This window comes from Oncorhynchus kisutch, unplaced genomic scaffold (assembly GCF_002021735.2).
Source record: "Oncorhynchus kisutch isolate 150728-3 unplaced genomic scaffold, Okis_V2 Okis04b-Okis11a_hom, whole genome shotgun sequence".
Taxonomy (NCBI): domain Eukaryota; kingdom Metazoa; phylum Chordata; class Actinopteri; order Salmoniformes; family Salmonidae; genus Oncorhynchus; species Oncorhynchus kisutch.
Window position 1 is genome coordinate 622,501 of NW_022261981.1, and position 13,001 is coordinate 635,501.

The 13,001-nt window shown below is 46.9% G+C and overlaps 1 protein-coding gene across 3 annotated transcripts in view; it reads right to left on the reverse strand.

The window, feature by feature from the left end:
- Positions 1-13,001, reverse strand: part of LOC109876727 (collagen alpha-1(XIX) chain) — a 247,488-nt gene that overhangs the window by 70,160 nt on the left and 164,327 nt on the right. For all 3 annotated transcript variants that reach the window (XM_031813088.1, XM_031813089.1, XM_031813087.1), the window contains one exon: positions 9,920-10,000. In XM_031813088.1, coding sequence (XP_031668948.1) covers positions 9,920-10,000 — 81 coding nt within the window. The remainder of the gene's footprint in view (positions 1-9,919; positions 10,001-13,001) is intronic.

The window sequence follows — 13,001 nt, forward strand, 5'->3', positions numbered from 1 at the left end:
CTTGTCTATATACAAGGGGTACTAGTACTGAGTCATGATAACGTGTCTATATACAAGGGGTACCAGTACTGAGTCATGATAACGTGTCTATATACAAGGGGTACTAGTACTGAGTCATGATAACGTGTCTATATACAAGGGGTACCAGTACTGAGTCATGATAACATGTCTATATACAAGGGGTACCAGTACTGAGTCATGATAACATGTCTATATACAAGGGGTACTAGTACTGAGTCATGATAACGTGTCTATATACAAGGGGTACCAGTACTGAGTCATGATAACTTGTCTATATACAAGGGGTACCAGTACTGAGTCATGATAACGTGTCTATATACAAGGGGTACCAGTACTGAGTCATGATAACGTGTCTATATACAAGGGGTACCAGTACTGAGTCATTATAACTTGTCTATATACAAGGGGTACCAATACTGAGTCATTATAACATGGTTATATACAAGGGGTACCAGTACTGAGTCATGATAACGTGTCTATATACAAGGGGTACCAGTACTGAGTCATGATAAGATGTCTATACTGTCTACAAGGGGTACCAGTACTGAGTCATGATAACATATCTATATACAAGGGGTACCAGTACTGAGTCATGATAACATGTCTATAGACAAGGGGTACCAGTACTGAGTCATGATAAGATGTCTATATACAAGGGGTACCAGTACTGAGTCATGATAACATGTCTATAGACAAGGGGTAGCAGTACTGAGTAATGATAACTTGTTTATATACAAGGGGTACCAGTACTGAGTCATGATAACATGTCTATATACAAGGGGTACCAGTACTGAGTCATGATAACATGTCTATAGACAAGGGGTACCAGTACTGAGTAATGATAACTTGGTTATATACAAGGGGTACCAGTACTGAGTCATGATAACTTGGACATATACAAGGGGTACCAGCACTGAGTCATGATAACGTGTCTATATACAAGGGGTACTAGTACTGAGTCATGATAACGTGTCTATATACAAGGGGTACCAGTACTGAGTCATGATAACGTGTCTATACTGTCTGCAAAGGGTACCAGTACTGAGTCATGATAACGTGGCTATACTGTCTGAAAGGGGTACCAGTGCTGAGTCATGTAAACATGTCTATACTGTCTGCAAGTGGTACCAGTACTGAGTCATGATAACTTGGATATATACAAGGGCTACCAGTACTGAGTAATGATAACTTGGCTATATACAAGGGGTACCAGTACTGAGTCATGATAACATGTCTATACTGTCTGCAAGGGGTACCAGTACTGAGTCATGATAACATGTCTATACTGTCTGCAAGGGGTACCAGTACTGAGTCATGATAACGTGTCTATACTGTCTGCAAGTGGTACCAGTACTGAGTAATGATAACTTGGACATATACAAGGGGTGCCAGTACTGAGTCATGATAACTTGGACATATACAAGGGGTGCCAGTACTGAGTCATGATAACGTGTCTATATACAAGGGGTACCAGCACTGAGTAATGATAACTTGGACATATACAAGGGGTGCCAGTACTGAGTCATGATAACGTGTCTATATACAAGGGGTACCAGTACTGAGTAATGATAACGTGTCTATATACAAGGGGTACCAGTACTGAGTAATGATAACGTGTCTATATACAAGGGGTACCAGCACTGAGTAATGATAACGTGTCTATATACAAGGGGTACCAGTACTGAGTCATGATAACTTGTCTATATACAAGGGGTACCAGTACTGAGTAATGATAACGTGTCTATATTCAAGGGGTGCCAGTACTGAGTGGATGTGCAGGGGTACGAGGTCATTGAGGTAGATATGTACATGTAGTTAGAGATAAATAGTAAAGTAGGACTAAATAATAGAGTATCCATGTAGGAAAGTTCAAACAAGCCAAACAATTAATCTACTGCAAATCACACATCAGAAATTCACTTTGAGAACAAGACAGTGTGTCTCCCAGCAGCACAGCTACAGCCTGTGTGAGACTTCAATGGGAATGTACCTCCATCTACACAGGGCAAACAGCAGGAACACTTCATTTCACCACGAGCCTTGTGTTCAATACTCTCCTACAACATGTTTTAACAGTGTCTACGTTGTGAAGTGAGACCCATAATGCTCTGCTGCTGACACACACAGAAGTCCAGGGATGTCTCCCAAATAACACCCTATTCCCTATATAGTGCCCTATGGGTCCTGGTCAAAAATGATGCAGTATAAAGGGAATAGGGTGCCATTCTGGACGCAGCCTTGATTGGGATCGGGGATAAGCATTATTTACAGTACACCCCCTTGATGGAAAATGGATTTCTGTGTTCAGCATGCATTAGTGCTCCAACTAAGTCCTGCATTGCACAATGTAAATCAGCCATCTGAAACTTTGCTTCATGCTAATGCTGCAGTTCTGAAATAAAGCTCCCCCACATTTTAAGAAGTGTTCAGAGGACAAATAAAAATAAAGTTGGATGAACCCAAATAACCTGTGTTACTCTGGTTTTACTTCCTCAAGGGTGTAGCTGTGTGTCATTTGAATTGGCACTGAACTCTCTCTCTCTCTCTCTCTCTCTCTCTCTCTCTCTCTCTCTCCTTAATTCATCCATCCACCCCCCCCCCCCTCCATCACAGCCCTCCTCAACTACTCACAGGCCGTGTCCCCAAATCTGGCTTGCCCACTACTTACTTAAACTGCATACTGTGTAGTACTAATAATACAAAATGCTATTTAGAATACACTGGTTAGTAACAATTTTATTTATTTATTTATTTTACCTTTATTTAACCAGGTAGGCAAGTTGAGAACAAGTTCTCATTTACAATTGCGACCTGGCCAAGATAAAGCAAAGCAGTTCGACAGATAAAACGACACAGAGTTACACATGGAGTAAAAACAAACATACAGTCAATAATGCAGTATAAACAAGTCTATATACAATGTGAGCAAATGAGGTGAGAAGGGAGGTAAAGGCAAAAAAGGCCATGATGGCAAAGTAAATACAATATAGCAAGTAAAATACTGGAATGGTAGTTTTGCAATGGAAGAATGAATGCAGTAACAACAAACATCAGCATACTAGGCTCCTCCTACTGAGACTGTGCCATCTAAAGTTCCCTGCTGGGAACGTAATGTTGTGTTTTTGCGTTGACATTGATGGATGAATTACTATTATGTTACACAAAGATACATAACATACATTTTTCTAAACTAATCCAATCTGTTAGTTGGACTTATTGCACCCATTACTGAGCTGTTGTTCCAGTTTAGATGGTTATTTATTCTTCTGTTTAACCCTGCCAGTCATTCAGAAACCATGTTGTTGTGAGTGAAGAACACTTCCAGTTGTTGGATATCCCCACTCTGCCTGGATTCCAATAGGATTCAAACATCACTTTGCAAGCCAGCATGAGTCCAAAACACAGCAAAGGCTGGTCACCAGCAAACACAGTGAAGTAATCATGAAAACACAGTGAAGGCACCATGAAAACACAGTGAAGGCTGGTCACCAGCAAACACAGTGAAGTAATCATGAAAACACAGTGAAGGCACCATGAAAACACAGTGAAGGCACCATGAAAACACAGTGAAGTAATCATGAAAACACAGTGAAGGCACCATGAAAACACAGTGAAGGCTGGTCGCCAGCAAACACAGTGAAGTAATCATGAAAACACAGTGAAGGCACCATGAAAACACAGTGAAGGCTGGTCACCAGCAAACACAGTGAAGGCACCATGAAAACAGAGTGAAGGCACCATGAAAACACAGTGAAGGCACCATGAAAACAGAGTGAAGTCACCATGAAAACACAGTGAAGGCACCATGAAAACACAGTGAAGGCACCATGAAAACACAGTGAAGGCACCATGAAAACACAGTGAAGGCAACATGAAAACACAGTGAAGGCACCATGAAAACACAGTGAAGGCACCATGAAAACACAGTGAAGGCACCATGAAAACATAGTGAAGGCACCATGAAAACACAGTGAAGGCACCATGAAAACACAGTGAAGGCACCATGAAAACATAGTGAAGGCTCCATGAAAACACAGTGAAGGCACCATGAAAACACAGTGAAGGCTGGTCACCAGCAAACAGTGAAGGCACCATGAAAACACAGTGAAGGCTGGTCACCAGCAAACACAGTGAAGGCACCATGAAAACACAGTGAAGGCACCAGGAAAACAGAGTGAAGGCACCATGAAAACACAGTGAAGGCACAATGAAAACACAGTGAAGGCTGGTCACCAGCAAACACAGTGAAGGCACCATGAAAACACAGTGAAGGCACCAGGAAAACAGAGTGAAGGCACCATGAAAACACAGTGAAGGCACAATGAAAACACAGTGAAGGCACCATGAAAACACAGTGAAGGCACCATGAAAACACAGTGAAGGCACCATGAAAACATAGTGAAGGCACCATGAAAACACAGTGAAGGCACCATGAAAACACAGTGAAGGCACCATGAAAACACAGTGAAGGCACCATGAAAACACAGTGAAGACACCATGAAAACACAGTGAAAGTGAACCTCTCTGTATCCCTCCATCCTTCCCTCTGTATCCCTCCATCCTTCCCTCTCTACATTCCTCCGTCCTTCCCTCTCTACATCCCTCCATCCTTCCCTCTCTACATCCCTCCATCCTTCCCTCTCTATATCCCTCCATCCTTCCCTCTCTACATCCCTCCATCCTTCCCTCTCTACATCCCTCCATCCTTCCCTCTCTATATCCCTCCATCCTTCCCTCTCTACATCCCTCCATCCTTCCCTCTGTACATCCCTCCATCCTTCCCTCTGTATCCCTGCATCCTTCCCTCTCTGTATCCCTCCATCCTTCCCTCTGTATCCCTCCATCCTTCCCTCTCTACATCCCTCCATCCTTCCCTCTCTACATCCCTCCATCCTTCCCTCTCTATATCCCTCCATCCTTCCCTCTCTACATCCCTCCATCCTTCCCTCTCTATATCCCTCCATCCTTCCCTCTGTATCCCTCCATCCTTCCCTCTCTATATCCCTCCATCCTGCCCTCCTCCACACTTGTTTACCTACTCACTTTCTTAGAGACATTCCTCTCCCTGACACCATTAACATGCAAACATCTCTCTTATTACTCTGCTCTACCGAGCACATTAGCTCTTAATGTGTGTGTGTGTGTTTGTGTGCGCTCCGACCTAATGAGTAGTTCCACTGTCATGCTTAATGTTCAGTTTAGCACCTTCCATGTAGAAACAAACATTATTGCCCTAGCCTAACCTGAGAGCTGGCACCCTATTCCCTACATAGTGCACTACTTTTGACCAGGGCTTTGGAACAGCTTTAGGGAACAGGGTGCAATTCAGAACTCAGAATACCTATACTGCTAGCTGATATCTGCCATCACTGCTTGGGCTTGTACCATGCATAACGCAGAAAACCTGGGTTCAAATGTTTTTTGAACTCATATGGAAAATACTTACTTTGTGCTTGACTGAGAATGCTCTGCTTAATGGACCCAGTAGAATAGTTCCAATATTATAAACCCCACCCATGTGGCAATCGAGGTAGGCTGGAGCAAACTCTCTAAAAATGTGAATGATTTCAAATAGTATTTGAACCCAGGTCTGAAACACAGTCAAGTCAACCAACACATCTTGACTGTTAAGGTCTGCTACTAGCTCGTACTGCAGGTGCTGTGCATAGACAGATAACTAGCTGGTACTGCAGGTGCCGTGTCTGTACAGGTAACTAGCTGGTACTGCAGGTGCTGTGTCTGTACAGGTAACTAGCTGGTACTGCAGGTGCTGTGTCTGTACAGGTAACTAGCTGGTACAGCAGGTGCTGTGTCTGTACAGGTAACTAGCAGGTACTACAGGTGCTGTGTCTGTACAGGTAACTAGCTGGTACTGCAGGTGCCGTGTCTGTAGAGGTAACTAGCTGGTACTGCAGGTGCTGTGTCTGTACAGGTAACTAGCTGGTACTGCAGGTGCTGTGTCTGTACAGGTAACTAGCTGGTACTACAGGTGCTGTGTCTGTACAGGTAACTAGCTGGTACTACAGGTGCTGTGTCTGTACAGGTAACTAGCTGGTACTACAGGTGCTGTGTCTGTACAGGTAACTAGCTGGTACTACAGGTGCTGTGTCTGTACAGGTAACTAGCTGGTACTGCAGGTGCCGTGTCTGTACAGGTAACTAGCTGGTACTGCAGGTGCTGTGTCTGTACAGGTAACTAGCTGGTACTGCAGGTGCTGTGTCTGTACAGGTAACTAGCTGGTACACAGGTGCTGTGTCTGTACAGGTAACTAGCTGGTACTACAGGTGCTGTGTCTGTACAGGTAACTAGCTGGTACTGCAGGTGCTGTGTCTGTAAAGGTAATTGGCTGGTACTGCAGGTGCTGTGTCTGTACAGGTAACTAGCTGGTACTACAGGTGCCGTGTCTGTACAGGTAACTAGCTGGTACTGCAGGTGCTGTGTCTGTACAGGTAACTAGCTGGTACTACAGGTGCTGTGTCTGTACAGGTAACTGGCTGGTACTGCAGGTGCTGTGTCTGTACAGGTAACTAGCTGGTACTGCAGGTGCTGTGTCTGTACAGGTAACTAGCTGGTACTACAGGTGCTGTGTCTGTACAGGTAACTAGCTGGTACTGCAGGTGCTGTGTCTGTACAGGTAACTGGCTGGTACTCCAGGTGCTGTGTCTGTACAGGTAACTAGCTGGTACTGCAGGTGCTGCGTCTGTACAGGTAACTAGCTGGTACTGCAGGTGCTGTGTCTGTACAGGTAACTAGCTGGTACTGCAGGTGCTGTGTCTGTACAGGTAACTAGCTGGTACTGCAGGTGCCGTGTCTGTACAGGTAACTAGCTGGTACTGCAGGTGCTGTGTCTGTACAGGTAACTAGCTGGTACTGCAGGTGCTGTGTCTGTACAGGTAACTAGCTGGTACTGCAGGTGCTGTGTCTGTACAGGTAACTAGCTGGTACTGCAGGTGCTGTGTCTGTACAGGTAACTAGCTGGTACTGCAGGTGCTGTGTCTGTACAGGTAACTAGCTGGTACTACAGGTGCTGTGTCTGTACAGGTAACTAGCTGGTACTACAGGTGCTGTGTCTGTACAGGTAACTAGCTGGTACTGCAGGTGCTGTGTCTGTAAAGGTAACTGGCTGGTACTGCAGGTGCTGTGTCTGTACAGGTAACTAGCTGGTACTACAGGTGCCGTGTCTGTACAGGTAACTAGCTGGTACTGCAGGTGTTGTGTCTGTACAGGTAACTAGCTGGTACTACAGGTGCTGTGTCTGTACAGGTAACTAGCTGGTACTACAGGTGCTGTGTCTGTACAGGTAACTGGCTGGTACTGCAGGTGCTGTGTCTGTACAGGTAACTAGCTGGTACTGCAGGTGCTGTGTCTGTACAGGTAACTAGCTGGTACTACAGGTGCTGTGTCTGTACAGGTAACTAGCTGGTACTGCAGGTGCTGTGTCTGTACAGGTAACTGGCTGGTACTACAGGTGCTGTGTCTGTACAGGTAACTAGCTGGTACTGCAGGTGCTGTGTCTGTACAGGTAACTAGCTGGTACTGCAGGTGCTGTGTCTGTACAGGTAACTAGCTGGTACTGCAGGTGCTGTGTCTGTACAGGTAACTAGCTGGTACTGCAGGTGCTGTGTCTGTAAAGGTAACTAGCTGGTACTGCAGGTGCCGTGTCTGTACAGGTAACTAGCTGGTACTGCAGGTGCCGTGTCTGTACAGGTAACTAGCTGGTACTGCAGGTGCTGTGCATAGACGGATAACTAGCTGGTACTGCAGGTGCTGTGTCTGTACAGGTAACTAGCTGGTACTACAGGTGCCGTGTCTGTACAGGTAACTAGCTGGTACAGCAGGTGCTGTGTCTGTACAGGTATCTAGCTGGTACTGCAGGTGCTGTGTCTGTACAGGTAACTAGCTGGTACTGCAGGTGCTGTGTCTGTACAGGTAACTAGCTGGTACTGCAGGTGCTGTGTCTGTACAGGTAACTAGCTGGTACTGCAGGTGCTGTGTCTGTACAGGTAACTAGCTGGTACTGCAGGTGCCGTGTCTGTACAGGTAACTAGCTGGTACTGCAGGTGCTGTGTCTGTACAGGTAACTAGCTGGTACTACAGGTGCTGTGTCTGTACAGGTAACTAGCTGGTACTGCAGGTGCTGTGTCTGTACAGGTAACTAGCTGGTACTGCAGGTGCTGTGTCTGTACAGGTAACTAGCTGGTACTGCAGGTGCTGTGTCTGTACAGGTAACTAGCTGGTACTACAGGTGCTGTGTCTGTACAGGTAACTAGCTGGTACTGCAGGTGCTGTGTCTGTACAGGTAACTAGCTGGTACTACAGGTGCTGTGTCTGTACAGGTAACTAGCTGGTACTGCAGGTGCTGTGTCTGTACAGGTAACTAGCTGGTACTGCAGGTGCCGTGTCTGTACAGGTAACTAGCTGGTACTGCAGGTGCTGTGTCTGTACAGGTAACTAGCTGGTACTGCAGGTGCTGTGTCTGTACAGGTAACTAGCTGGTACTACAGGTGCTGTGTCTGTACAGGTAACTAGCTGGTACTGCAGGTGCTGTGTCTGTACAGGTAACTAGCTGGTACTGCAGGTGCTGTGTCTGTACAGGTAACTAGCTGGTACTACAGGTGCTGTGTCTGTACAGGTAACTAGCTGGTACTGCAGGTGCTGTATAACGAAACAAATAAAGGAAACAGTTGAGTAAATGAGTGGCTGCTTCCACACAGGTGTTGTTCAGGTGTTTTTAATTAGGCAATTAACATCCCATCATGCTTAGGGTCATGTATAAAAATGCCCAGTTGCTCATTATTTTGGCTACCATGGCTAGAAATGTCTTTGAAAGAGGGGTTTCAAATGAGCATTTTTTAAAGTGTGTGTGTGTGTGTGTGTCAGTAACCGGACCTCATCCCAATTGAACACTTATGGGAGATTCTGGAGCGGCACCTGAGACAGCGTTTCCCACCAACTTCAACAAAACACCAAATGATGGAATTTCTGGTTGAAGAATGTTGTGGGATCCTCCAAAATCATTTCCGCCACGATGCCAAGGTGCATTAAAGCTGTTCTGGCTCACGGTGGCCCAACACCCTATTAAGACTCTTTATGTTGGCCTTTCCTTCATTTGGGTAGTTCCCTGCATGTAATGAACACTTCTAAATGCAAAGCCGGGTCCACAAAGCAGTCTGCTGACAGCTTTAAGCCTCAGAACGGGGGTGGAGAGGCCATTACCGTGGCTGGTGTCACTGACGCTGGATTACTTACTAGCACTGCATCTGCATGATGTCAGGGCTGTGCTACGACAGGCACGCCTCTCAGTCAACATGTTTGCTGCTGTCGTCGCAGCTGTTTCTAGCTGATCTACTACTCTGTGTGTGAGTGTGTGTATATGTGTGTGTTTATGTGTGTCTGTTTGTGTGTGTCTGTTTGTGTGTGTGTGTGTTTGTGTGTGTGTGTGTGTCTGTTTGTGTGTGTGTGTGTGTCTGTTTGTGTGTGTCTGTTTGTGTGTGTGTGTGTGTGTTTGCTGCTGTCGTCGCAGCTGTTTCTAGCTGATCTACTACTCTGTGTGTATGTGTGTGTGTGTGTGTGTGTGTGTGTGTGTGTGTGTGTGTGTGTGTTTGTGTGTGTGTGTGTGTGTGTGTGTGTCTGTTTGTGAGATCAGGTGTCCAGTGATGACTGATTACCATGCACTGAATTCCAAAGTGATATACTAATCTACTGTGTGTGTGTGTGTGTGTGTGTGTGTGTGTGTGTGTGTGTGGATAAGGCCAAAACAAGCCAATAAGGCCAAAACAAGCCAAAACAAGCCGATCAGATAGTGATAACAGTGTCTCTCTGCGTCCCAAATGGGACCCTATTCCATACTGTAGTGCACTACTTTGACCGGAGCCCTATGAGTTCTCAGCAAACTCACCAGATGTTCAGCTACTGGCTCTCCAGGCTCTCCCTTGGGTCCAGGCAGGCCCTGGGGTCCCATCACATCTCCAGAGTCCCCCTAGGGAGAGAGATAGACAGACAGTCATCTCTACAGTACAGGGGGTACTCTGAGTGACTGATGGGCCGTGTCATCTCTACAGTACAGGGGGTGACTCTGAGTGACTGATGGGCCGTGTCATCTCTACAGTACAGGGGGTGACTCTGAGTGACTGATGGGCCGTGTCATCTCCACAGTACAGGGGGTGACTCTAATTGACTGATGTTCACACGCAGATCAGGAATGGGTGTAGGAGGGGGGTGAGGCTGGTGAGGCAGGTGGGAGTCAGGAGGGGAAAGCGGGGGCATCTGTCACCCCACTTCACTATGAATGACACACATAGTGGGGGAGGTAGGGGGGGGGGAGTCAGAGGCTAAAGCTGAGGATATCTGTCACCCCACTTCATTATGAATGACACACACAGTGTGGGAGGTAGGGGGGGGGGGGGAGTCAGAGGCTAAAGCTGAGGATATCTGTCACCCCACTTCACTATGAATGACACACACAGTGTGGGAGGTAGGGGGGGGGGAGTCAGAGGCTAAAGCTGAGGATATCTGTCACCCCACTTCACTATGAATGACACACACAGTGTGGGAGGTGGGGGGGGGGGGGGCGTCAGAGGCTAAAGCTGAGGATATCTGTCAACTCACTTCACTATGAATGACACACACAGTGTGGGAGGTAGGGGGGGGGGGAGTCAGAGGCTAAAGCTGAGGATATCTGTCACCCCACTTCACTATGAATGACACACACAGTGTGGGAGGTAGGCGGGGGGGGCGTCAGAGGCTAAAGCTGAGGATATCTGTCACCCCACTTCACTATGAATGACACACACAGTGTGGGAGGTAGGGGGGGGGGGAGTCAGAGGCTAAAGCTGAGGATATCTGTCACCTCACTTCACTATGAATGACACACACAGTGTGGGAGGTAGGGGGGGGGGAGTCAGAGGCTAAAGCTGAGGATATCTGTCACCCCACTGGAATCATTTCACACAACAACAGGGGTTAATTAGGTAATTACACCCCAAAACAATATTATTGTATTGTTTTCATTAGTCCACAGCGTGTTTGTGTTTGTGAGGAAACAGACCCGGCAGTATTTTATAAACTGTAGCATGCAGCCTTGTAAGAGATGCCTAATCACTTGTGTCTGTCTGTAGCATGCAGCCTTGTCAGAGATGCCTAATCACTTGTGTCTGTCTGTAGCATGTAGCCGTGTCAGAGATGCCTAACCACTTGTGTCTGTCTGTAGCATGCAGCCTTGTCAGAGATGCCTAACCACTTGTGTCTGTCTGTAGCATGCAGCCTTGTCAGAGATGCCTAACCACTTGTGTCTGTCTATAGCATGCAGCCTTGTCAGAGATGCCTAACCACTTGTGTCTGTCTGTAGCATGCAGCCTTGTAAGAGATGCCTAACCACTGGTGTCTGTCTATAGCATGCAGCCGTGTCAGAGATGCCTAACCACTTGTGTCTGTCTGTAGCATGCAGCCTTGTCAGAGATGCCTAACCACTTGTGTCTGTCTGTAGCATGCAGCCTTGTAAGAGATGCCTAACCACTTGTGTCTGTCTGTAGCATGCAGCCTTGTAAGAGATGCCTAACCACGTGTGTCTGTCTGTAGCATGCAGCCTTGTAAGAGATGCCTAACCACGTGTGTCTGTCTGTAGCATGCAGCCTTGTAAGAGATGCCTAACCACGTGTGTCTGTCTGTAGCATGCAGCCTTGTAAGAGATGCCTAACCACGTGTGTCTGTCTGTAGCATGCAGCCCTGTAAGAGATGCCTAACCACGTGTGTCTGTCTGTAGCATGCAGCCTTGTAAGAGATGCCTAACCACGTGCGTCTGTCTGTAGCATGCAGCCCTGTAAGAGATGCCTAACCACGTGTGTCTGTCTGTAGCATGCAGCCTTGTAAGAGATGCCTAACCACTTGTGTCTGTCTGTAGCATGCAGCCCTGTCAGAGATGCCTAACCACTTGTGTCTGTCTGTAGCATGCAGCCTTGTAAGAGATGCCTAACCACTTGTGTCTGTCTGTAGCATGCAGCCTTGTAAGAGATGCCTAACCACTTGTGTCTGTCTGTAGCATGCAGCCTTGTCAGAGATGCCTAACCACTTGTGTCTGTCTGTAGCATGCAGCCTTGTCAGAGATGCCTAACCACTTGTGTCTGTCTATAGCATGCAGCCTTGTCAGAGATGCCTAACCACTTGTGTCTGTCTGTAGCATGCAGCCTTGTCAGAGATGCCTAACCACTTGTGTCTGTCTGTAGCATGCAGCCTTGTAAGAGATGCCTAACCACTTGTGTCTGTCTGTAGCATGCAGCCTTGTCAGAGATGCCTAACCACTTGTGTCTGTCTGTAGCATGCAGCCTTGTCAGAGATGCCTAACCACTTGTGTCTGTCTGTAGCATGCAGCCTTGTAAGAGATGCCTAACCACTTGTGTCTGTCTGTAGCATGCAGCCTTGTCAGAGATGCCTAACCACTTGTGTCTGTCTGTAGCATACAGCCTTGTAAGAGATGCCTAACCACTTGTGTCTGTCTGTAGCATGCAGCCTTGTCAGAGATGCCTAACCACTTGTGTCTGTCTGTAGCATGCAGCCTTGTCAGAGATGCCTAACCACTTGTGTCTGTCTGTAGCATGCAGCCTTGTAAGAGATGCCTAACCACTTGTGTCTGTCTGTAGCATGCAGCCTTGTCAGAGATGCCTAACCACTTGTGTCTGTCTATAGCATGCAGCCTTGTAAGAGATGCCTAACCACTTGTGTCTGTCTATAGCATGCAGCCTTGTCAGAGATGCCTAACCACTGGTGTCTGTCTATAGCATGCAGCCCTGTCAGAGATGCCTAACCACTTGTGTCTGTCTGTAGCATGCAGCCTTGTCAGAGATGCCTAACCACTTGTGTCTGTCTGTAGCATGCAGCCTTGTCAGAGATGCCTAACCACTTGTGTCTGTCTATAGCATGCAGCCTTGTAAGAGATGCCTAACCACTTGTGTCTGTCTGTAGCATGCAGCCTTGTCAGAGATGCC